This window comes from Anabrus simplex, chromosome 5 (assembly GCF_040414725.1).
Source record: "Anabrus simplex isolate iqAnaSimp1 chromosome 5, ASM4041472v1, whole genome shotgun sequence".
NCBI lineage: Eukaryota > Metazoa > Arthropoda > Insecta > Orthoptera > Tettigoniidae > Anabrus > Anabrus simplex.
In genome coordinates, this window is record NC_090269.1 from 376974612 (window position 1) to 377001919 (window position 27308).

General features: G+C 42.5%; 1 protein-coding gene across 1 annotated transcript in view; it reads right to left on the reverse strand.

The window, feature by feature from the left end:
- The window catches only part of LOC136874551 (uncharacterized), a 58198-nt gene that overhangs the window by 23866 nt on the left and 7024 nt on the right, over nucleotides 1–27308 (reverse strand). The window contains exons 2-3 of the mRNA XM_068227841.1: nucleotides 23981–24120; nucleotides 6776–6865 (exon numbers count right to left, since the gene is read on the reverse strand). Coding sequence (XP_068083942.1) covers nucleotides 6776–6865; nucleotides 23981–24120 — 230 coding nt within the window. The remainder of the gene's footprint in view (nucleotides 1–6775; nucleotides 6866–23980; nucleotides 24121–27308) is intronic.

The window sequence follows — 27308 nt, forward strand, 5'->3', positions numbered from 1 at the left end:
CTGAACACTCGAAAACAGATAAAGCCTGGCTTACCTGAATGATATTGATGCTCTTTGCCTTTGCTGGCAGGACCTAGTGTTTACAGTGCGCTATGTCTTCTGGTATGGGCTAGAGCAATTTTGTTACTTCCGTTGATCTGTCTCTGTCTTCTCCTTGGCTTTGACAATATGAAAGTGACTGAGATATGAGCGATGCTAGTAATGCCATTCCTTGTGCAGCCAGTCCCTGCTATGAATGGTGTGAAAATGTTGCACATAGGGTCGGTTGGTGCATGCATTTCAGTGGGCTTGGCAGACTGATATGTAATAGCAACTTCTGGCTCGGTGAGGAAAGCAACGGGAAACTACCTCACTCCTCATTTCCCTAGTACGCCTCTTCAGTGATGCCTAGGCTATCTATGACAGCTGATGGCAGAGCTGTTGAGGATCCAACCAGCCTTAGGGCTGAAGACTGAACATACACATACATTGATGCTCTCGTTTTGTTTTGAATTGATTGAATAAGGCTGCACCTCCCATGTCGCAGTTTTGAAAAGTGCACCTGTCCGCAAATGCAATTATATCACAGTAAATCACTCACAAACATAACATTTGTGCAGGTTGAGAGTTATAGAGCTTTAGATGGGAGCTAAATATCTACACTCCCTAGAAATGTACTTATTTGTTAACAAACGGCATGAAGACAGTAGCGGTGCCTAAAAACTCGCTCCCTCCCCCTAACAATAATTGAAAATGGAGTCCTCGTTTCCTGATAAGGAAAGTTACAAGTTTATTTCGTAGTACAGAGTTGTATATTATTACAATGGACAAGAACGGCGCAACGATGATAATAATAATAATAATAATAATAATAATAATAATAATAATAATAATAATTTAGTTTTCAAATTTGAAGGAATGAAAATACTGCACTTATATGGTACGAAGACACACACAATAAATGCATATTCCAATTATAGTAACCAAAACACGCTGACCGTCACAATATTAAGAAATAATCTCGTTCCTAGGATCAAATAATTTACTATTACTAAAGCCTACTTAGCGTAACTGACTGCCGGTAGTTATAAACAGGCTCGAAACTTCAGTATTTAGAGTTTAGATAAGGAGAATGTCTTTGTCATCGCATCTTCGTTGACTACTGGACTCTCAGAACTCCCTAATTACTTCAAAAGCCTTGTTGATTGTTGTGAGTGGCAGCAAGGGATGGTTATTATTATAACAAGTTGGGAAACCCACATTATTTCAGAAATAACTACCGTACTCCTGTTGATGAAAGAAACTCTGCACTACGACGGCCTAAGTTTGGAATAACTCTGTAATACAAATAATACTGTGTTGTGTGCTGTAGCTTTATCTATACGTAAATATCACTCTTCAGCCACCGAATTAACAAACAGTCATGGGCCCCTCACAGGCCACGGGCACCACGCCCCATGGGGTCTGCGGGTTCCTTATCGCCGCCACTGCATGAAGACTTATTGATTGTGAGTGCAGGCATTTTCATTGTGTTATAGTTTGCCAGCTTCATTGCATACACGTGAGACGTAGAGTTTGACAGGGGGATAACCAAGGATTGGGGGGGGGGGGGATTTATATTGTAATCAGAAGATACCATTCACTGGAAAACTGTTGACCTGGATCATATTGTTCTTGTTCTGTATTTAATGTAAGATTTTGTAATGTACCGGTACTGCAATCTGAATATCAACATAATTTACTTGTATCAGTGTTCCCATCATGACACTCACGCATGCGCACACCACACACTCACAAGCACCTTCATTATATTCCATAAGTTTGTAACTATAAACCCCCCCCCCCCCCACTATCGGTCGATCCTGGCTACGCTACTGGAGTTTGATTTGTAGTTTTTATGGCATTTCGTTGTTTAATATTAGGTCTTGGGAAGAATATTAGTATTTTGTACATTTTCGCTGGAAAAAGACGTACACGTGCAGCATAAATCACTAAAATGTAATTGAACTTCTACATCGTAAGATACAGAGTTAAAAATGACCAGAAGCTTGGTGTTAAATATGAATAATTTGCCAGTTTCTATGAAACGCTCACTGTGAAGAAATATGAAAATTATCTTATTGGTTACGAAGAAACATTTTTGTTTGCAATTGCATTTCCCTTAAAAACAAACCAAAAGTGTCACTGATATATATATTTTTTAATATTCGGCATGTGCTGCAGGCTAAATGGCTGACTTGACTCGGGAAACACTATCATCACGAGACTCATCGTCCTCGGATTAGTAAGATGAACCAGGGTATTTGTTTTCGAGAATCCAGACCCACAGGTAACCCTTGTAAGTCACGTTGGGTTAAATTGGAGGCAGCATACAGGACAATTATTTATTTTTTGTTTGTTATTTATTTAACGTCGCACCAAAACATCGAAGGTTTTTGGTGACGAAAGGATTGTAAAGGACTAAGACTGGGAAGGTAGCAGCCTTAGCCTTAAGTTAAGGTACAGCCCCTACATTTGCCTGGTGTGAAAATGGGAAATTATGACAACCATCTTCAGGCCTGCCGACAGTGGGATTCGAACCCACGATCTCCCGAATGCAAGCTCACGGCTGTGATATCCTAACCGCACAGCCAACTCGCTCGGCAGGACAGTCACTCAAATCTATATTAAGAGAAACCTTGGCAAAAATGCAAAAATTTCTCACTATAGTCTACTACAGTTGCCAAGGCAACAGCACTGTACATTCCAGGCACGCTAGTATTAGACCAGAAAGGCCTATTCAGTACACTAGAGCTTAGAGAACGCCGGTTCATATGGAATTTATTAACACCCAGGAAAAAAAAAACATGATGGAAATTGGAGGATCAGGAGTAATATGGAAATAAAAACAATGTATTGAACCCCTCACTGATGTCATAAGTAACTGGCGCCTGAAGTTCTACGGGCATAGAAAGTGGATGGAATCCACTGATGAAATGAAATGGCGTATGGCTTTTAGTGCCGGGAGTGTCCGAAGACATGTTCGGCTCGCCAGGTGCAGGTCTTTCGAGTTGACTCCCGTAGGCGACCTGCGCGTCGTGATGAGGATGAAATGATGATGAAGACAACACATACACCCAGCCCCCGTGCCATTGAAATTAACCAATTAAGGTTAAAATCCCCGACCCGGCCGGGAATCGAACCCGGGACCCTCTGAACCGCAGGCCAGTACGCTTTCCGTTCAGCCAACGAGTCGGACAATCCATTGATGAAGGCCTACTAAGTTACGAGAAACTCCGTGTGAAGCTTGGATTGACAGAATCGGAGAATTAAACAATTTGTCCATTATTTGACCCTATATTGGTCCGCATTGACTGAGATCGTCAAATTAACACAACGGGTCCGCCCTGTCAATATTTATTGTTTTTGCTAAAACATAGTTAATCCAACTATTCGTTCAGCGATGAAGAGAATGGTACAAATTAATGAATAGTTAGATTAACTATGTGTTAGCAAAAACAATAAACATTGACAGAGCGAATCCTTTAGGCCTAATAATCCTTTTTGTTTATTTGATTGAGAATCGGAGAAGACTTAAAACAGTCTGGCAATACAGAGGACGTTATACTCGACAAGACCATATAGAGAAACAATATCCAGAAATGGGTGTTTGCTGGAGTAATTTCTCAAAGGCAGTAGATGAGGTAGCGCAAGAAAACTTACTGGCAAAAGCGAAGGCAAGGGAATTCTGTTCCTAAGCAGTCCGAGTACTTAATATAATTGTAATAATAAATAAAAATAGAGCAAGCAAGTGGCTGTGCGGTTTGGGTCACGTAGCTGTCATCTTGCATTTGGGAGATAGTGTGTTCGAACCCCATTGTCGGCAGCCTTGAAGATGATTTTCCGCGGTTTCCCATTTTCATACCAGGCAAGTACTGGGACTGTACCTTAATCAAGGCCACGGGCGCTTCCTTCCCACTCCTAGCCCTTTCTTAACCCATCGTCGCTATAAGATCTATCTGCACCGAGCTCGATAGCTGCAGTCGCTTAATTGCGGCCAGTATCCAGTATTCGGGAGATAGTAGGTTCGAACCCCACTGTCAGCAGCCCTGAAAATGGTTTTCCGTGGTTTCCCATTTTCACACCAGGCAAATGCTGGGGCTGTACCTTAATCAAGGCCACGGCCGCTTCCTTCCTACTCCTAGCCTTTCCTTGTCCCATCGTCGCTATAAGACCTATCTGTGTCGGTGCGACGTAAAGCAACTGGCAAAAAAAAAAAAAAAAAAGTCTATCTGTGTCGGTGTGACGTAAAGCAAGTTGTAATATAAATAAATAAATAAATAAATAAATAAATAAATAAATGGCGATGCAGAGTAATAAAGAAGCTTGCTCGTTTACCAGTAAAGCACCGGCGCCGAAAGTGTACCGGTGAAACTAAGCGTAGCACTATTAAGAAAGGCTCACAAATCTTTTGTCGAGAAGAGAGTACTATTTCACGACTCTAATGGTCGAGGTCAATTGATGCTGATAGTGACGTAGGGGTTGGCATGAGACACACGGAAGCGCGGGTGCTAATTGGGCGGGCGGCACGGAAGTGTTTGGCGCCAGAGAGTGTCCCTATGCTCATTAACACAAACGTCATGTGGTTACCGTTTGGATCGTGTAGCGACACGTCTGTCTCCAGCTATAAATTACACCGTGGTCTGTCTGGTCAGCTGAAGTTCACACTCACTGTCAGTCTACAGACTTGAGGGTCTTCTTCAGATTTCAGTAGGCATCTCCTTCTGGCTCCCACAGACTCACTTCTCTGCCCCTCTTCCCCTTTAGACTTGGGATGAAATGTACACCTGAAAACTACTGTGCTGCCATCTCTTCCCTCGGAAGCCAGGGTTGAAATGTACACCTGAAAACTACTGTGCTATCATTGCCGATGCTTGAACTTTCCCATCCCTATGATGCTTTATGGTAACTTGATATTCCTTACTTTTTACAGTGCACTGAAAATATTCAATGATATCGTCTGCTGCATCACTGTAGTTCGCCTTGTGGAAAACATGTTTCATAAAGAGGAGGAATTATTTCTACATGGCGATCATGGTTTATATTTGATTATATGGTCTTAATTTTAGTTTGGGAATGGGGAGGAAGTATATAGGGTGGTTCATTAAGACACTACGTCCTACGAATTTCTTAAACATCTTCACTGTTTGCTCCAATCGTTCTTGGGTAAGTTTTTATATAATTATAGCAATAATATTATCTGGTGGAGTGGCAGCAGAAGAGAAAGAGCTCATATCTATTAACAATGGTCAGTCATTGATCCAACCGTTTAGGGCGTCACCCGGTGGCAGATTCCCCATCAGTTGTTTTTTTTCTTAAATTATTTAAAACAAGTTGGAAATATATCGATTGTCCCCGTTGGTAAATTATTCTAATCCGCAATTTCTCTTCCTGTAAACGAATATTTGCCAAAATTAGACCACTTGAATGCCAATTTACCTTCATGTTATGATCTTTACTACTATTAAATACTATTTTTCAAATGTTTTCAACTACTTACGTCATTCGACGCTATCTCTCCATTGACAGCCGGACCATACCGCTTTGGTCGAACAGCTCGTCGTCTAAACCCCAAGTCATCTTAGCTGAGAGTTTGAACATTTTTGTAACACTACTCTTTTGTCGGAAATCACCCAGAATTAATAGTTCAGATTTCTTTTGGATATTTTCCAGTTCTCAAATCAAGTAATCGTAATCAAGCATTTTCTAAGGAAATTAAACTTCATGTTAGATGCCCGGTTGGTGTCCGACTCATTGGCTGAATGGTTAGCGTTGAGGCCTTCGGTTCAGAGAGTCCTGGGTTCGATTCCCGGGCGGGTCGGGGATTTTCGTCTCGTGTGATTAATTCTTCTAGATCGGAAACTGGCTTTTGTGTTTGCGTTTCTTTCAATACTCTCCTCTTCATGTTCAAACAACACACCACACCACCAACCACCACAACAATACGCGATAGTGATTACATCCCTCCTCGTAGGGTTGGCGTCAGGAAGGGCATCTGGCCGTAAAATGGGGCTAAATCCACATGTGACACACAGGTGTGGGAAAAGCGGTAGAAAAAGAGGAAGAAAAAGTTAGATGCCCGGTAGTGAAAATAAAAATTCAAGAGCTCAGAGAAGAGATGCATTGCTATTAAGTTGCTTGCCAGAAATTGTTATTACTCGATTAATTACTGTAATAAATTTACAGCATAGATACTGATTGACTGTTGTAGCTGATGCAGTCTTAGCTTAATGGTACTGATATTCCCTAGCGAAGAGGAAGTGGCCAGGTCCTTCGGAGAATAAGAGCAAGGAAGGGGTGAAAGTGGCTTCAAAATCACCTTCGTTCTTTTTATCTTCTAAAACTCTTTCTCTGCACAAATGGGAACTGCTGACATATTATTCAGCGGTAGTATACGCTGGTATCATCATTCTGCTGTCACTGATCGTGAGAATTTTAAAATATAAAGCCGCATACGTTGGCGGAATTTGATATTCGAACTGCGGCCGCTTTGATGAGATGCCAACGACGAAGTCGCTCCACTCTCACTCCTTCCTTGCTCTTATTCTCCGAAGGACCTGGTCACTTCCTTCCTCTTCGCTAGGGAAATAGCCTGTAAAACCAAAATATCAGTACCGTTAAGCTAAGACTGCATCAAGCTGACGCATTTTATTCGAGAAGTAAAAAGTTGGCAGCATCAAGGAGAATGTAGGAGATATGAAAGAGAAATAATCAGTACCTAATTAACATCATGTCATGTTTGAAGACTCGTACGTACCTGAGTCTCTGTGAGTCGCAGACTCTTGGAAAGTTGCAGCCTCTTCGCCACTGAGAGGTACTTGTTTCGTTCGAACTCCGCCTCGAGCGCCTGAAACAGAACATGGCTGTATTATTATCTATACACAATAATTGTATTTCTGTCCGTATTTTTTTTAATTTACCTGGTACTTGTTCTTTTGTTTTTTACCGGAAAATGGGATGGTGGAATTTTTATAAAACTTGGTATTTAAGTATAGGATAAAGGCGATTTTAGCTTTCTTTATTTCTTTCTTAATCCGTTCCCCTGCAGGGTTGGTTTTTCCGTCGGACCTCTACCGCCTCAAGGGCAGTGTCCTGGAGCATGAGACTTTGGGTCTAGAGGATACAACTTGGAAGGATTACCAGTACCTCACCCAGGTGGCCTCACCTGCTATGCTGAACAGGGGCGTTATGGAGGGATAGACAAGCAAGAGCAAAAGAATCGGCCGTGGCCTTAAGTACCATTCCGGCATTTGCTAAGAGGAAAAGTGTGAAACCAAGGAAAACTGAGATGGGAATCGAAACTCCCTCCGTTGACCTCCCGAGTCTGAGTGGACCCCGTTCCAGCCCTTGTGCCACCTTTCAAATTTCGTGGCAGAGCCGGCAAGCGATCCCGGGCCTCCAGGGGTGGCAGCTAATCACACTAACCACTACACCACAGAGGTGGACGGATCTTAGCTGTAATGCGTTCAAATATCTACATTCAGTAGCAAGAAGCGCTTCTGGCCTTAAACACAAATCTCTGTGTCGTTAACAGTTGGTTTGTATAGGAAAATTGCTGATGACAAAATTTACTTAGAATAGGCTATTCGTTACAAACTTTTCTATTCTATACCTTTTACTGATCGTGTGCAAGATTAAATCCAAGAGCCAATAACTTTGTGGAGAGTTGCTATGGAAATCATCCTGGCAACGTTTAAAGGCTTTGTACGTCTGTGGTGGTGGTGGTGATTATTGTTTTAAGAAGAAGTACATCTGGGCAACTATTCTCTAATAACACTAATCAGAGGAAAAACATGGAAGGGGCCCAACACTTATAGAAATGAAGGTATCGACCAAAGAAAGACAAGGGCCACGAAGGGCGTGGAAAGGAAAGACTCCATAGGATTCGCAAACCTAATACCGTCGGGGTCCGGAAAGAGTTGATCAAAGAAGGTCGGATAGGATAGATGAAAGTGGTGAGCTTGACACAAGTAAGTGGAAATAATGCCAGGACTCAGCTAAGGGCACCGTGGTCGCCAACCCACGCTCCAAAGTTAAGAGCCCCTGGGGCCGCTTTTAGTCAACTCTTACGGCAGGCAGGGGATACCGTGGGTGTTATTCTACCGCTCCCACTCACAGGGCGATTACATTTGTCCGTTCCGTACATTTTGAATATTTTATTACCCTGATACTAAGTCTTGGTTTTTATACTGGAAGGAAGAGATCAAATCGAAGGCAGCAAGAAATATTTAAAAATAATAACTTTTCGCTTTCGGTTGTTTTATCATTCAGCCAGCCTTAGGCTATTTGTATTATCCTTATGTAATTTCCTACTAATAGTCATTGAACATCATGAAATGAACTTTTTTTTTGCTTCACGTCGCACCGACACAGATAGGTCTTATGGTGACGATGGGACAGGAAAGGCCTAGGAATGTGAAGAAAGCGGTCGTGGCCTTACTGAAGGTACAGCCCCAGCATTTGCCTGGTGTGAAAATGGGAAACCGCGGAAAACCATCTTCAGGGCTGCCGACAGTGGGGTTCGAACCCACTATCTCCCGAATGCGAGCTCACAGCCGCGCGCTCCTAACCACACGGCCAACTCGTCCGCTATGAAATGAACTTATATAGGCCCTACTGTATATGAAATAAACACAATTCTAATGTTAAACGTGACACACACAAACATAATCAGTCCCCGAGGCAGCGGAATTAACCAGTTATTGTTAAAATCCCCGACCCGGTCGAGAATCGACCACAGGGCCCCTTGAACCAAAGGCCATCACGCTAACCAGTTAGATATGAAGTCGGACAGCAAGAAAGATGAAACTGCGATGGGGCAAGCAGAGCCAGGTAGCGAATACATTGTGGCAAGCCGCTGACAGCCGCATGTCCATCTGCGTGCCTCAAAATTTCAGGAGCAAGTTGAGGGGTCGATATAAAATGTAATCATGTACATACAACAAAATGACAAGTGAACGAATACTGTATCATTAATAATAATTGTACCGGGCGGTACACCTCTACACCGTTTATTTAAAAAATTGCGCCAGTTGAAACTCCTCTTCTGGAGGAAGGTTGAACTTTATCTATTCTATTAATTCTCTACTTTCTCAGAAGATGTCACCACGTGGAAAATTTTGAGTTTTTGAACTGTGTCACTTTTGATGTGTTTTTGTTTCGCTTGAAGTAAGAAGTGTGAACTTTCTCTTCTAGAGGACACTACTGAAGATCAACAATAGTGCGACCTAGTGCGGAGTTAAAGAACTATTTTGTTGGAGAAATTTTTATTTCAAAAGTTTGGGTTTTGTTAAATTTCTTTCTGTTATTGTTTAAGTTGGCTGTATACCCCTCTTTTTCCCCTTGTTTTAGATTTATCCAATCACGAATTTCTTAAATTAATTTCTATCCAATCAGATGTATCTTCCCCCAACTTGAATATGTTGCTGGGGCCTATCCAATAAAAACATTGTGGGCGGGTGTTTTCTTTCCCCTAACGCCTAGAAACTTCCGCGAGAGTATTTAGACTGCTGATTTTAGGGTCTCGGGGCCACTTTTGTTCCATCTCTCAGTGTGTAAAGTACATAGCAGGAGGCGGGAAGCGCCTCTTTCTTCACCAGCTGTTCAACTTCAGGTAATGGCCTCTTAATAACATCTTTTCTAGCTAGAGTTGGCAGTTTAACTCTCGCGGCGGGTTCTAGGTCTTCCACCATGTAACTTTCCTTTCAAATGTAAAAGCAACTGGTATCTATTCTATCTTTCAAACTACATATCGGGATAGAGAGTGCTTAACCCTCTCGAGCTCCCACTCACATTGTTTTGAGGTGAACTTATTTTTCGCAACCTATTCTTCAGTAATGTAATGTAAGTTTGTGTTTTCTTAAGTCACCTCAGTAGTATGGGATTAGCCCTTGCATCAGCGGCCTAAGAGCCAACGTAGGTCTTAGAAACAAAGTGTATTAAGGAGTGCAAGTTCGCCTCCTCTCAAATTGTGATTTTAGAGGTCACGTAATTAACCTTCTTTTCATTTATTAGACCTCAGTAGATTGGGTATTTCTCCCCTGTGTTTTGGTCCGTTGAGGACAACTTGAAGGTGGAGTTTGGTGTAGCCTTTGAGAGGCTTAAATTTTGAGAGCGTGGGGCTCTTTTGAAAATCGAGTGTCATATGCCTCGTGGAGGCTTTTTAGTGTAATTTGGAGCAAGGGCTCCGAGGTATGAATGGGGTTTTCTGCCCCTCTGTTGGAACTAGTGTCTTTGAGGTAAAACTGGGCTGATTGCCCAAGCATTGTGTTTTCGGGGCTCGAAGCCCAAATCCTGTAAATATTGTGACTCCCCGTTGATTTGCTACATTGTACCTGCCATGCTTGTTATATCTTTGTTTTGAAAAGAAAATATAACCTTGTTAAATTTTGAAATTAATTTCTCTTTAGTAGCTTGAGATCCATTCACCACCCAGCACCTTCTTTCACGCCTACCTACCGCTAAAACACGGTAACAAGTGGTAGCAGAGCGTGGTTGAATGGGTCTCAGTTTAGCCCCTTTTGTCGGCTAAACATTGCTTTGATTCGAACTCTAACAATTTTCTCCGTTGCTGGAATTTTTTGAGTTTTTCAAAATTGTTCTGTCATCATGCCCGGCCCTCGTGATGTTCTCCTCCTTAACTATTTGCGCAAAGAGGAGTTGATATACGAGTTAACTATTAGAAATGTGCAATCTGGAGGCACGGTTGCAATCGACACCAACAAGCTTAGAGAGTCCCTTGATTTGCCCATTTCCATCCCCAATTTGGGAGAGAAAGAAATTGATGACTCTCTTTCCACGATCGTCGAGAATATTACTGGGCTAGCATCTGTAGTCAGCTTTTTTGATGAAAACGATCCGTCTCCTAATCAAATTAAGCGGGTGCAAGGCAGGCTGTATCACTTTGCAAATAGAGTTAATGATCTGTTGTCTCTAAAGGTGAATGACGTTCAGAGGAAGGACGCTAATACGCTCCTTGAAACTATTTCTGAATTGTCTAATAAGGTCACTCAATTGCTAACCGGCGAAGTTCCTCCCAAAACTGATCCACCCGCCACGGTGAATGTAGGTAACGAGGAAGAGCCTCCTCAGGGAGAAGTCAATAGGAAAACCATAACTGCTCAAACTATCTCTGCCCCATTAGACAGCGGGTCTGAACGCCGTGCATCATTGAGTAACATCCGTTCTGATTTAACTTCGTTGCCATTGAAACCTTTACCTACTATGTCACCTGGGTTTAGCAGCTTGCCTCATCCATTGGCAATGTTGCTAAGAGGTATCTCTAAGTTTTCTGTCAACACCACTAGTGATGTAATTTCATTTTTAAGATTTCTAGTGGAATTTCAGGATCATGCTCTTGTTTTTTCTCTTTCGCCATGTCAAATCTTGCAAATTATCTATCCGTATGCTATTGGTATTCTCTCTGATAAAATCGTAAGAGCCATTGCCGAGCAATCATCTATTGAGGATTTCCATGCCCATTTGCTAGCTAACTTTATCCCGGCTAGGGCCAGGTCCTCCCTGATTCAGAAGTACTATTACCGTGTACAGCGCTTGGATGAAAACTTGGCTGATTTCATACAAGATATCAAATTCTACACTAGGGTGTTTGCTCTGCACTTTCCTGAAGATCAGATTGTACAGGCTATTGTAGAGGGAATTTCACCTCCCTATAGGTCATATTTGTGTTTCGCGGCGTGCCCGCAAACGTTCTCTGAACTTGAAGCGTTAGCCGTCTCTGCGGAAGGAGTTAGGTATGCCGATTCCTTGCGCGTGGCAAAAGAACCCCCGCCTTCTGTTAGTAACACTCGGCCTCCACCTCGCCGACCAGTCAATCCCCGTAAATGTTATGCGTGCGGGTCGCCTGACCATTTGCGCAACAAGTGTCCACTGATCAAGTCAAGTGGGACAAGGAATGGAGCAGGGTCATCACAAGGCTGTTTTAAGTGTGGGGCCTTCTCACATATCGCCAAGAATTGCCCAAACTCCAATAGCACCCCCTCCTGCTCAACTTCTGGTGCAAATTCCACCTATGCCAATAATAAAAAGTGACTAACGGCTTCGGCTGAGTCGACTAATTCTGCTTTCCAAGGCTCAGCCCCGGGCAAAAAGGTCAAGAATTCAGGGAATGAGCAATCTTCAAATTCATTTTTTGAATGCCCCAGAGAGTGTCTTAGGATTGCGGCGGATACCCCCGCACCTGTTCCTTTTCTTAAGATTGAGTTAAATAACGAGCCTATAACAGCTCTCTTAGATTCAGGCAGTGTTTGTTCAATTATTTCGGCTGAATGGTATTCTAAATTGAAATCTGTTTGTAAACTCCCTAACTATGACTCATCTCCTGTTAAATATGTTTCGGCTAATTCATCTCCATTAGAAATTCTAGGTTCCTTACATGTCAAAATTCGTGTTTTTAAATTTACATGGAAATTCAAATTGTTTGTGGCCAAGCATTTGTCTTGCCCCATCATACTGGGAGCGGACTTCCTGTCTCACACTGGTCTTGTGCTCGATCTTCAGAGTAAGTCGTGCACATTCAAATTTGCCTCTAATTGTAAAATCCCTCTATTAAAGTGTAATTCTGCATCATGTTCATCTATTTCGCCTACCCAGGATGAGATGTTGTTAGACCTTAGACATCTACCTGAGGAGCAGGCTGATAGTATTCGTAAATTGTGTCAGTCGTTTCCCGAGGTGTTCTCTGATACTCTTGGTGTTATTGACCTTATTGAATACAAAATTGAGGTCACGGATTCGATTCCTGTTCGCTTTCCACCTTATAGGCTGTCTCCTCCTAAAATGAAAGCTCTGAAAGAAATCATCGATCAGATGTTGAAGGATGGTATTATTAGGCCCTCCAAGTCAGCGTATTCTTCGCCTATTTTTCTAGTCCCGAAACCCCAAGGAGGCTTCAGGCCTGTCATTGATTACAGGGCTCTCAATCGGAAGGTGGTGTTGCAATCTGTGCCCCTTCCTGACCTTCATTCTTGTTTTTCATGGTTTCGTAAGGCCAAGTTCTTCACTATCTTGGACTTGAATCAGGCCTATAATCAAATTCCCCTTGCCGAAGAGTCTAAACACCTTACAGCGTTTGCCACGGACTGGAATTTATATGAATACAACCGCGTGCCTTTCGGGCTCCCCACGGGGGCAGCTGTGCTTACTAGGCTACTAGATAGGGTCTTCTCCGACATCAAATTCGAGTACTTATATCACTATTTAGATGATGTTGTCGTATTTTCAGAGACTTTTGAAGAACATGTAGATCATTTGCGAGAAGTTCTCGATCGCCTTCGTAAGGCTGGGTTAACTGTTAAGTTGTCCAAGGTTGCCTTTGCTAAGCCCTCTATGTCTTTCCTAGGGCATATTGTGTCACCTGATGGTGTAGCAGTCGATCATTCTAGAACACAGGCCATCCGTGATTTTAAACCTCCCAAGGACATTAAAGGTATCGCCAGGTTCATTGGTATGGTGAATTTCTTCAGAAAATTCATTCCTAACTTTGCTAATAGAGCGGCGCCCTTAAACCTTCTTCGTAGGAAAGGCATCAAATTCGAGTGGGGACCTTCTCAACAAGCCGCTTTTGAAGACCTTAAATTAGCACTTTGTAATGCCCCTGTACTTGCTATGCCTGATTTCTCGAAGAAATTCATCGTCCAAACCGACGCGTCGTCGTCAGCGGTAGCTGCAGTCCTTCTTCAAGAGACTGAACTAGGGAGGCGACCTATCGCCTATGCCTCTAGGACCTTGTCGGCTCAAGAAGCCAAGTATTCCATCTATGAGCTCGAAGGTTTGGCAGTCTTATTCGCCTTAGAAAAGTTCCGTCTCTATCTGGAACACGTCAAATTCGACCTGGAGACAGATAATCAAGCATTAAGCTGGGTCTTAGGTAGGCCGCGTCGTACTGGTCGTATAGCCCGCTGGGCTATTCGTATTTCCGCCTTCCAGTTTGAGGTTAGACATATCAGAGGTACCGAAAATGTTGTTGCTGATGGACTCAGCCGTATGTTTCATAACGACGTCGAGACCCACGAAACGGTCGACAGTTCATCACCTCCCGAGTCCATACTATCTGGTGTTAATGCCATCTTAACAGATGCTCCCATGCTTTTTAGGGATATTGAGAAATACCAACGTGAAGATCCGACGCTGGCTCCGATAATGGAAACCCTTTCTTCTGGGGAACATGTTGTCCCTTATGTTCTGAGGAATGGTGTTCTATGTTGCCCATCGAGGCATGATAGGATGATGAAAGTTGTCGTTCCAGCTGTTCTTGTACCTATGATCTTCAAGTATTATCATGAGACCCCATTAGGAGGGCATCTTGGAATCTTTAAAACTCGTGAGAAGATTCGTGAAATGTTCATCTGGAAAGGTATGGACGGTGAAATCCGTGAACTTGTAAAAGCTTGTAAATCTTGTTTGCTCAGTAAACCCACCATGTCCACCAAGGTAGGCCTTTTGTCTTCGCATCAAGCGTCGCGCCCCATGGAACGTCTGTATATCGATTATGTGGGACCCTTCCCCCAGTCAAAGGGCAATGCTAACAAGTTTATCTTTGTGTGCGTAGATGGCTTTACTAGATTTTCTTGGTTATTTCCGACTAAGCTGGCTACCGCTCAGTCCACCATTACTTGCCTAAATTCTATTTTTGCTTCTTTTGGTCCGTGCCAATACATGGTATCTGATAATGCTAAAGCTTTTACATCAAATCTGTTTCGTAAATTCTGTTTTGACTTGTCCATCTCTCATGTAACTACATCTGCTTATTACCCTCAACCATCTTTGGCTGAACGGGTTAACCGTAATCTCAGGTCCGCACTCATTGCCTATCATCATGAAGATCCTTCCAGGTGGGACACGTCCCTGCATTGGATAGCTTTTGCTTTGAATTCGGCGGTTCATGAATCTCACAAGTTTACTCCAGCTTCTTTGATGTTTAAGTTTGTTCCCAACTCGCCGCTTTCTAACCTCTGGTCTCTGAATGACATTCTACCCGAGACAATAGATCCAGTCAATATTAAAGATCTTTGGAAGAAGGCTAAAGCCAATCTTAAAGTGTCTCATGAAAAGGTTAGGGAAAGGTATGACCGTGGACGGAGACCCACCCCTTTGAAGGTAGGCGACCAGGTTATGGTCAAAAATTTTGTTCCCGCGGGCAAGCTTGCCCCCAGATTTCATGGGCCTTGTGTCATTCTCGATTTTCTCACACCGGTTACCTTATTGTTAAGTAATCCAGCCACCGAGAGGATATTTAGAGTTCACCTGTCCCAGGTGAAACCGGTGTAAATTCTGTGTTAACTTGCTTCGTATTATTTTGAAAGGATATGAAGGTTATATTTTTTTTTTGAGTTTCACTTTTAAGGCATTCTGCCCCTTCTGTAATATTTTGGTTTTAGATGTAAGCCTTTTGTACTACCTGCCCCGATCCGTTAAACTGCCATCCTGTCCTTGCCACGGCCATTACCACGCTCCCGTCTCCTGCTCCACTCTACACTGTGGCTTCATAATAGTAAATGCCATGGATATCTACACGCCGCTGGCCCCTCAACCTCTCCACAAGCCTGTGCCCTCAAAGAAGATGATAGTCCAACACAATTCTGCCGCCTAGCTTTAATGTTTCAGCGCCCCCGCAGCCGCGCAGCGCCGTGCAGCGACTGGGGAGGGGGATGGGCCCCCTCCTCTCCAGCGAGGACGACATGTGCACGGCGAGCCGGAGCTCACCTCCCGGCCAAGGCTGATGTGCGGCGCACGACCTGCTACACGCCCGCAGCCTGTATCTGTTCACCGCGGGCGCGGCGTACTTCAACACCTCTGCTCCCCTCATAGTGCGGGCGAGCGGTATCTCAGGGTACTTGAGGGGTCCGAGCGGCCTCCGTTGGACGCAAGCTGCAACGGCCGGTCTGGCCATTCAACTTAGCCTACATCAACTACATAGACATTTCTGTTCAACCTTAATTCCGCTTCATGGGAATTCAACAGCAATATTTGGTGGACATTGCAAATTTTTCCTTCAATTTCAAGTATTAAATGTTTATCTTCAGAAATTCAACTTTTAAAAACATAAAGACTTTCATTCACCTGCAACAACAACATTTTGAAACTGAATTAAGAAATCTTGTAAATGCTTCTGCTATCTATCTTCGTATCAACATCATTACTTGGACTTTGTTTCAAACTGATTTCATGTGTCACCCCTGGAGGAACTTTTGGGGGGGGAGGTCTGTACCGGGCGGTACACCTCTACACCGTTTATTTAAAAAATTGCGCCAGTTGAAACTCCTCTTCTGGAGGAAGGTTGAACTTTATCTATTCTATTAATTCTCTACTTTCTCAGAAGATGTCACCACGTGGAAAATTTTGAGTTTTTGAACTGTGTCACTTTTGATGTGTTTTTGTTTCGCTTGAAGTAAGAAGTGTGAACTTTCTCTTCTAGAGGACACTACTGAAGATCAACAATAGTGCGACCTAGTGCGGAGTTAAAGAACTATTTTGTTGGAGAAATTTTTATTTCAAAAGTTTGGGTTTTGTTAAATTTCTTTCTGTTATTGTTTAAGTTGGCTGTATACCCCTCTTTTTCCCCTTGTTTTAGATTTATCCAATCACGAATTTCTTAAATTAATTTCTATCCAATCAGATGTATCTTCCCCCAACTTGAATATGTTGCTGGGGCCTATCCAATAAAAACATTGTGGGCGGGTGTTTTCTTTCCCCTAACGCCTAGAAACTTCCGCGAGAGTATTTAGACTGCTGATTTTAGGGTCTCGGGGCCACTTTTGTTCCATCTCTCAGTGTGTAAAGTACATAGCAGGAGGCGGGAAGCGCCTCTTTCTTCACCAGCTGTTCAACTTCAGGTAATGGCCTCTTAATAACATCTTTTCTAGCTAGAGTTGGCAGTTTAACTCTCGCGGCGGGTTCTAGGTCTTCCACCATGTAACTTTCCTTTCAAATGTAAAAGCAACTGGTATCTATTCTATCTTTCAAACTACATATCGGGATAGAGAGTGCTTAACCCTCTCGAGCTCCCACTCACATTGTTTTGAGGTGAACTTATTTTTCGCAACCTATTCTTCAGTAATGTAATGTAAGTTTGTGTTTTCTTAAGTCACCTCAGTAGTATGGGATTAGCCCTTGCATCAGCGGCCTAAGAGCCAACGTAGGTCTTAGAAACAAAGTGTATTAAGGAGTGCAAGTTCGCCTCCTCTCAAATTGTGATTTTAGAGGTCACGTAATTAACCTTCTTTTCATTTATTAGACCTCAGTAGATTGGGTATTTCTCCCCTGTGTTTTGGTCCGTTGAGGACAACTTGAAGGTGGAGTTTGGTGTAGCCTTTGAGAGGCTTAAATTTTGAGAGCGTGGGGCTCTTTTGAAAATCGAGTGTCATATGCCTCGTGGAGGCTTTTTAGTGTAATTTGGAGCAAGGGCTCCGAGGTATGAATGGGGTTTTCTGCCCCTCTGTTGGAACTAGTGTCTTTGAGGTAAAACTGGGCTGATTGCCCAAGCATTGTGTTTTCGGGGCTCGAAGCCCAAATCCTGTAAATATTGTGACTCCCCGTTGATTTGCTACATTGTACCTGCCATGCTTGTTATATCTTTGTTTTGAAAAGAAAATATAACCTTGTTAAATTTTGAAATTAATTTCTCTTTAGTAGCTTGAGATCCATTCACCACCCAGCACCTTCTTTCACGCCTACCTACCGCTAAAACACGGTAACAATAATAATAAGAAGAAGAAGAAGGAGAAGAAGAAGAAGAAGAAGAAGAACCAATCCCAACGGCAAAAGACTGGTATCCATTTGCGAAAATCACAACCTGCAGGTCATGTCGACCCACTTTCGCCATCTACCGAGAAAGCAAATGACTTGGCGTTCTCCCGTCCAAGCTCTCGGAGAGTTCCAAATTGATCATGTTGCAATCTCCAGGAGAAACAGCCCTGAGATTATTAATGTCAAGGTAAAGAAAGGCATCAATGTGGCCTCAGATCATTATATGTCTCTTATCAAATTCAAACCAATTCCCGCAAACACAAGGAAGACAACCAAACAGATCACACGCTTCGACAATGATAAACTTCGGCAAAGGGTCGAGGAGTTCTAGGAGAAGGCTAGACCAAATGACTGTGACTTTAACAACGCCAAAAGTCCCCTTGTTGAGGCCGCCAAAGACGTTGCAGAAATCAAGAGAAGCAAAAAGCATGCCTGGTGGAATAGTACCTGCGAATCAGTCCTCCAAGAAAGACTCAATGCGTGGAAACAGTACTACTCTACGAAATCAGAAAATGATTGGGAAACCTACAAAACCCAACGTGCTCAAGCAGCTAGGGTGTTCAGAACTGAGAAACGTAAATACGAAAAATCTCTCATTAAAAAGATAGAACAAAACTTTAGGAAGAATGAAAGCAGAGAGTACTACAGAGCCTTCAAACGCAAACTCACTGGCTATAAACCACCATCTCTATGCTTTGAGCGAGAGGACGGCACACTGGCGACGTCAAATAAAGAAAATTGCAGCATTCTGACAGATTACTTCAAGAATTTACTTAATTGCTCTAAACCGCAAAGCGCCATTGAGACCAAGGAACCCTTAGTCAGGTATCCAGATTCTAGACCACCTGACAGAGATGAAATAAAGCGCCACATTGCCCGTCTCAAAAATAACAAAGCGCCGGGGGAAGACTCAGTAGTAGCAGAACTATGGAAATATGCCCCAGAGGAATCACTTGATATCTTGCAAAAGCAAATAGAAGAAATTTGGAACAAGGAGACCCTACCCGAAGATTGGAAAATAGCTTTGATCCATCCATTACACAAAAAAGGCAGCATGAAGAACATCAACAACTACAGAGGAATATCTTTGCTACCCGTGACTTACAAAATTCTATCACTTGCCATCCTGGAGCGTTTGGAAGCACAAGTCGAACATGAAATAGGTGAATACCAAGGAGGGTTCAGAAAAGGTCGCTCAACAGCTGAACAGATCCAAAATCTCAAAACGATCATCAGATATTGTACACTAAGGTCCAAGCAGTATGTGTCCGTCTTTGTGGACTTTAAGAAAGCGTACGACTCCATTGACCGGGAAGTCCTGCTAAACATCTTAAATGAATTTGGAGTTGATTTGAAACTGCTGGCATTAATTAGAGCCACCCTGACCGATACAAAATCCAAGGTGAAGTTCCACGGATGTCTCTCGCATTCCTTTGACATCAAAACAGGAGTCCGACAAGGTGATGGGCTATCCCCTATACTCTTCAACTGTGTTCTTGAAAAGATCATCAGAACCTGGCGGGTGAGATTACAGGAAACCAACTACAGTCCATTGAGAATAGGAACCAAATCCAAGGGGATCGCAACAGACTGCTTAGCATTTGCCGATGATATTGCTGTTCTCTCAAACGACATAGAAACCGCTAGAGCTCAAGTTGAAATTTTAAAGGAAATTGCCGAACAAACTGGTTTGCAGATATCGTTTGAGAAAACAGAGGTAATGACTAACATCAAAGAGGCTCCACCAAAACTCCATACAAAATACGGGGACATCACCCGAGTAGACAAATGCAAATACCTGGGTGAGATAATCATGAAAAATGGACTGGACAAAGAAGCACTTCAGGAGCGAGTACGCAAACTGGAAATAGCCTACCAAACATCCCGCACAATCTACAACAAAAAATGCCTTTCCCAAAACACCAAGATTCGTCACTATGAAACAGTTCTGAAGCCAGTAGTTCTATATGCAGCCGAAACCCTGTCTCTAAATGCCAACAAAGGACTCCTTGAAGAACTGGAGAAAAGAGAATGCAAAATTGTGAGAGGAATCTTGGGATCAAAGTACAGAAATGGAATTCATCAAAAGAGATCCAACAAGGAAGTCTACAGCAAAATAGAGAAAATTACCGACACAATCAGAAAAAGACGGGCACGATTTTACGGTCATCTGAAAAGAATGGACGGAAGAAAGTTAACTAAAGAAATCTTTCACTTTTTTATTCAAACCCCAAAACCACAATTCCCTGGTTTAGAAATACCAAAGAAGACCTGCAAATGCTACATATCTCAGCTGAAGACGCCCTTAACAGAGATCTCTTCCGCAAGAAAATATTGACGAACGAGCTAAACCGAGACGAGCAACCGAAGAGAAGACACGGTGCCCCTTGGACAGAGGGGCGTAAGCAGGCCCACTCACAAAGAATGAGGGAAATTTGGGCTCTAAAGAAGGCCAAGTTCAGTGTCAAATGCAACAAGACTTAACGTGGTCCTTGATGGCCCCAGCGAATTATATATAATAATAATAATAATAATAATAATAATAATAATAATAATAATAATAATAATAATAATAATAATAATAATAATAATAATAATAATAATAATAATAATAATAATAATAATAATAATAATAATAATAATAATAATAATAATTATTATTATTATTATTATTATTATTATTATTATTATTATTATTATTATTATTATTATTATAACGGGCTGATTGGCTCAGATTGTTGAGGCGTTGGCCTTCTGACCCCAACTTGGCAGGTTCCATCCTGGCTCAGTCCGGTGGTATTTGGAGGTACTCAAATACGTCAGCCTCGTGTCGGTGTAAAAGAATACCTGAAGGATAAAATTCCGCCACCTCGGCGTGTCCGAAAACCGTCAAACGTAAAAACAATAACGTTAATAATAATTATTATTATCCGAACAGGACTTAACGTGGTAGACTTACTTATTTCTAGAGTAGGTTGAGTGAACCTCAGGTTCATGTGCCTCTCCAAAAGCGAATAACTCGTTACTAAAGGTTTTGAATTACTGGTAGAAAATCGAACCCCTTTCCTTGCGAGTGAACCGAGTGCCCCTAAACCTCCTCCTCTAATCTGTCCTCTAGCTCCATTTCCGGCGGTCTTCGAACCTCGGTTGACTGGATGGAAAGGCATCAGCTAAGACACGAGCTAAGGATGAGCTTCGGTTCAATAACAGAAGCATTCGTTCGGTTTCCTTCACACGTAATTATGAAGCGTCGACGGGAGCAACGTTGAAAGTTACAAATATTGCAGAAAGCATTTTTCTATGGAATAACCTTATACGTGTTCTTCTCTTCCTACACCCTTAGTATTATAGTCGTCCTCCCTTTCAACGAGGGAAAATGTTGTACTTAAATATGGGCTTCCCTGGAAGCAAGATGCGGAAATTGGGACAGTTCGCTTGTCGCGACCTGCACAGACAGAGAGTAACGAGCAAGCAGGGTTGGGGCTGTAGCCGGGTAAGATAGTGCAAATTGCCTTTGATTTAAATAAAAAAAAGTCATGTACCATTAGAGAAAGATTCGTGCCAATTTTCAAACCGCTTATGGTATCAGCTTCTCAAAATGCCTGAACGCATCTCTGCGAAACCCCAGGTAGAAAAATTCCTCAAAATATCAGGGATATGTGGGCCATTAATAAAAACATCTTATAATGTTTACAAAGTTTAAAAATAAGTATGATAATTTTCATGGTGGAAACAAATAGAAATATTCGAGTGACTAACATCCTTTGTGTGCGGTAGGTACCTCATAAATTCTAGTGTAACTTATATGGTATCTGTCACAACCCTGCCATAATTAAAACAAAATTGAAATCCGTCCCTGTCTATCCTACAGCAAGCAATGTATAGTGGCAGCGTGTCCTGTGTTCGTTTACCGAATACCGAATAAATAATGTATTATTTCTAAGTTGTAGGAAAGCCTTTATTTTGCGCAAGGACGTGAAACTGCACAGTTTCACCTTGTACAGCTTACCGGTATATTAAATAGATTGCTGAACAGTAGGATTATCGTCCACAGATACTTCTTTCTTAATCTGTTTACCCTCCAGGGTCAGTTTTTCCCTCGGACTCAGCGAGGGATCCGACTCCTAGCGCCTCAAGGGCAGTGTCCTGGAGCTTCAGACTCTGGGTCGGGGGATACAACTGGGGAGTATGACCAGTACCTCGCCCAGGCGAGATGGGGAGATGGGAAGTTTGGAAGGGGTGGACAAGGAAGAGGGAAGGAAGCGGCCGTGGCCTTAAGTTAGGTACCATTCCGGCATTTGCCTGGAGGAGAAGTGAGAAACCACGGAAAACCACTTCCAGGATTGTTGAGGAGGGAATCGAACCCACCTCTACTTAGTTGACCTCCCGAGGCTGAGTGGACCCGTTCCAGCCCTCGTACCACTTTTCAAATTTAGTGGCAGAACCGGGAATCGAACCCGGGCCTCTGGGGGTGGCAGCTAATCACACTAACCACTACACCACAGAGGCGGACGTCCACAGATACACCAACAGAAAATGAGCAATGCTTTTAATCCTGATCACTGTCTTCGTTGAAAATAGGGCATATACATTGTTCATTGTCCTGTAGCAGTAACGTGTTTATATATAGTTAAATGCTTTCAAAGAAGTAGGAAAATTATCCAACGTTTCCCTTGGTAAATTACTCTAATCCTTAATTCATATTCTCATAAACGAATATTTTATCAAATTTGTCCTCTTGAATGCCAAGTTTATCTTTCTACTTTCTACTGCCAGTTCGGAACATACCGCGTAGTCGAGCTGCTCGTCTCCTTTCTCCTAAGTCCTCGCAGCTCATAGAGTGCAACAGTTTCGTCACACTACTTTTCTGTCGTAAATCACTCAGAAGGAATCCTGCTACCTTCCTTATAATCCTGTTCTCGAATAAAGTCATTCTGCTTATCGTCCCATATACTAGAAGCATACTCTAACTGGGATTGTACCAGTAACTTACACACCCTCTCCTAAATATCCTTACTGCAACATCTAACCTACAAGTTCCTACCGACACTTCATTTCCTTCTGACCGGGAGCTTGGGGAGATCTCTGAGGCAGTCTGGAAATCCACATTCAAGGATCACAATTTAGAACGTATTCGGGCTCATAACCCACCAGCACAACAGTATTTGTGGCAAGTAGAAAACTTGAGACATAGTTACTGTATGGGAGTCCACGAATTAGTTGTTCGTAACCGTAACATACTTTAGCTAAGTCGCGAGGAACTTTACTCCCATTAATTCGGTGCATTCCGACACTCATTCAAATACCATCCATCACTGGCAATTAACTGCTTTCTGTGAAGACTTTCAACGCGCTTGTTGATCTATTTTCTTAAGTTAAAATTTTGTCCGCTGACTTGCGAAGGACACTGCAACGTGCCAAAAGCATACCTGCCAGTCCAGGAACACGGTTTGCAAACAAGCGTAGCTGAATGATATAATAATGTATACTACGAAGGTGCGACAGTACAATCATTTTCTAGTGGTTGAAGGTATCTGCTTTATTATTATTATTATTATTATTATTATTATTATTATTATTATTATACTTGATCCCACCTTCAACGTCCCTCTTTCTTTCTTTCTTTCTTTCTTTCTTTCTTTCTTTCTTTTTCTTAATCCGTTTACCCTCCAGGGTTTTTTTTCTCGGACTGCGAGGGATCCCATCTCTACCACCGCAAGGGCAGTGTCCTGGACCATGAGACTTTGGGTCGGGTATACAACTGGGGAGGACGATCAGAACGTCGCCCGGGCGGCCTCACCTGCTATGCTGAACAGGAGCAGCTTGTGGGGGATTTGAAGATCGGAAGGGATAGACAAGGAAAATGGAAGGAAGCAGCCGTGGCCGTAAGTTTGGTAACATCACGGCATTTGCCTGGAAGAGAAGTGAGAAACCACGGGAAACCACTTCGAGGATGGCTGAGGTGGGAATCGAACGCCCCCCTACTCAGTTGATTTCCCGAGGCTGAGTGGACCCCGTTATAGCCCTTGCCCCCTTTTCAAATTTCGTGGCAGATCCGGGAATCGAACCAGAGTCTCCGGGGGTGGCAGCTAATCACACTAACCACTACACCACAGAGGCGGACTCTTTGTACTCCCACAAAAATAATTTAGACCGTGTCTCTTACCTCAGCTCACAAAGCTGTAATTGGCCCTACCTTAATTTGTGCCGCAGTGAAGGCTGTACGAGGTCTCTTCTTCCGTTCATCAGACGTAGAATGGGAAGATCCGCCACTCGCTGCCACCTCAGGTTGTGACGTTGCTGATGTGAAGTACGCCACCTCTGAACTGCTTTCGTCTGCAATGGAGAAAATATATTCTTCAGTTTCTTTCCTTTTATTTTTGAACAGGAATTGGAAACTTCGTACAGTTACTCCGAGTTTAAGATTTGTCTGATAACACTTATTTTTCTATGGTCGGCATTGGCACTGCTAAATAAAAGGAAGCACCGAAAATAACTTTCTCAAGGGTGTTGAATACCCCTACCTTGGAAGGACTTGGGTATTACTACTCGGAACTAATAGAAATGGAATAGAAAATGCCTTGCTTGTCAAAATAAAACGTGTAGTCTGCCTGCAAAGATAGAACGAGAATTAACATCCGAAGATCAAGTGAAACGTAAATATCATAATAATAATAGCTATAAATAAGACATGATGCAGGAAGAAGAAGAAGAAGAAGAATAGTCTAATCAAAGATGTGTATGAATAGGCGTATACAGGATTTAATGTTTACAATGATGATGAGATAAATAAATCCAAACCATACAAATCCCATGTCGCTACGACTCTGATACGTCTTAGACTAACAAGTGACCAATATTCACATCGAAAGCCTTCAGATTACGAGGTGACGTGTGGTCACTATTATCCTTGGACTTCTAGACTTGGGCCGCTATCTCACCATCAGACAGCTCTTCATTTTTCACATGTAGACAGAGAAGATCTCGAACCAGCCCTCAGATTCAGGAAAAAAAAATTTACTCGGCCAAGAATCGAACTCGGGGCCTCCTGGTAACAGGCGGGCTCGCTACCCCTATAACGTGAGGCCAGCTGACGAGACAAATAAAATAACAGAAATGAACTAGGTTTGTTTACAAAACTTCAACCAAAAAGTTGGCTACGTAAATTGCGCTTTGCTTTACGTTAATTGAACCATTTATGGTACATTTTAATTAACTGAAGTGAAGAATGTTATTCACCAAATTTGCCTAACTTTTACCGACGGTTTACCCCCATGAAAACATAGGATTCTTGTTCCTCACCACATGAGTGCTCTTCAGGCGTTTTATTCTATGTCACAGCCAGGAAGCGGTTTCTCCGTTGGTTTCATGTTTTTAGCAAATCGTCGGCATTTTGCAGATCATTCACCAACGATTGCCAAGACAAATGAAGTCAATCTACGCAGAAGTGGTGGAACGAGTTGTAGGTTCCGTTTCTTCTAAAGTTACTAAAGGAAAATTACTAGCACGCATTTACACTCGCCCAGTGCGATAAACGTCCGCCTCCGTAGCGTAACAGCTCGTGTTATTAGCTGCCGTCCTCGGGGGTCCGAGTTCGATTCCCGGTACTGCCAGAAATTTAAAAACTGGCAGGAGGGCTGGTATGTGATTGAAATGGTACATGCAGCTCACCTCCATTGGGGGTGTACCTGAAAAAGAGCTGCACCGCCTCGAGATGAGGACACGAGTTTACTGCGATAAACTGCTGCGCCTTATATCTAGGTAACCCTTCTTACAGCAGAGTACAAAGTGTTGCAGAGAGGAGTAATGGTTTCCGGCCGGCCGGTATATTGACGCCTGAGCCACGGAGGCTCTATTAAACAGTAGATGCTTCAAATTTCTTTATTTCGCATAATAGGAAAATTTGTAAATTTTAGCTTCTGTTAATGTTGAATACTATGACCGTCATAAGTTATGACTATATGATTCATCGAGCTCGATAGCTGCAGTCGCTTAAGTATTCGGGAGATAGTGGGTTCGAACCCCGCTGTCGGCAGCCCTGAAGATGGTTTTCCGTGGTGTCCCATTTTCACACCAGGCAAATGCTGGGGCTTTACCTTAATTAAGGCCACGGTCGCTTCCTCCCCACTCCTAGTCCTTTCCTGTCCCATCGTCGCCATATGACCTGTCTGTGTCGATGCGACGTAAAGCAACTAGTAAAAAAAACCTATAACACTCATTATGGTCCGTATTGACAACTGATAACTATCAAAGGGTAGAGAAGGGTCCACCTATTCAATAACATAAGCTTGTACATTATCTTATAAAACTGGGACTAGTTTCTTTCTGTACATCTATCTGTATATCTATACAGATAAGGATGCCAACTCCAAGATCAACTCAGGAACATTTGGCTGCTGTAGGAGCGACGACATAGTTCGGCATCAACCACAGCAGTTCTGATGTGTCATTCAGTTTCAAGTTTGAATGTGTTGTTCGGACTTCATCATTGTTTCAAATTATGATTGTAAATTGTGGCATACCAAAGTGTTTAATTTATTATTGGTTATATGTGTCCAATATACGAGTATATATGGGTCGAAATTAGTCCCTGTTTTGTAAGACAATGTACAAGCTTATGGTATTGAATAGGTGGACCCCTTTTCTATCCTTTGATAGTACTATGATCATTTCAGAAATAAGAGAAACAAAAATAGGATGAACAGCACCTTTAACAGAATTCTACTTAAAAATAGACGTGTACGACTTTTGTGACGTTTGCAACAAAAATGCTGAAAATGTTCGAAATTCTACATTGTCTTAATAGTCCGAAATTTCGGAAGGCTTAAGACTGGACGTGTAAGGCTACTATAGCGAAACTCTTTATCTAATATTTCCAGACACTATCTAGACATACACGATCATAAACTTTTGTATATAAATATTATGTGCAGTATATGCACACATCATATATCAAAGTACCATCATTCCTTATGAACAGATATTATTTTTAAAAACTTGAAAATCTCGTTTCTTAAATTCTTCGACTTCCTGGCGGGGAATCGAACCCATGTCTTTCTGGGCGAACCGAGCACGCATTTACTGCTTCGGCCAGGCATACCCTCAAAACAAAAGTTAACTACATCAAAGTTTTTGAAAAGTAACCAGCTATATTTGCTACAAAAAGCGCGAGAATTGGATGATGATCCCAGCATCAAACAAGACAAAAATATGTCCACACGTATTCGTAACAAAAAAGTGACCCAGCGTTCTTTCAGAAAGGCCGCTACGTGATGACGCCATAACCACACATGAGTTCTCTTCCAACAGCGCGGCACTGCATAAAAATGTCACCGAAGAAACTGGATGACGGAAGACAAGAAAACTAACTACGTATAACGCTACAAAAATCCAGCTGCCTCATTTGATTTTAAAGAAAATAGCGAGCGAAAAAGTTGCCAATATAGGTTTATTTGTCTTGATATTCTTTGCCACTAATTATGCCAGAAGCCTCGTGGATCCTACCGCAATTTTATTTCTGCAAA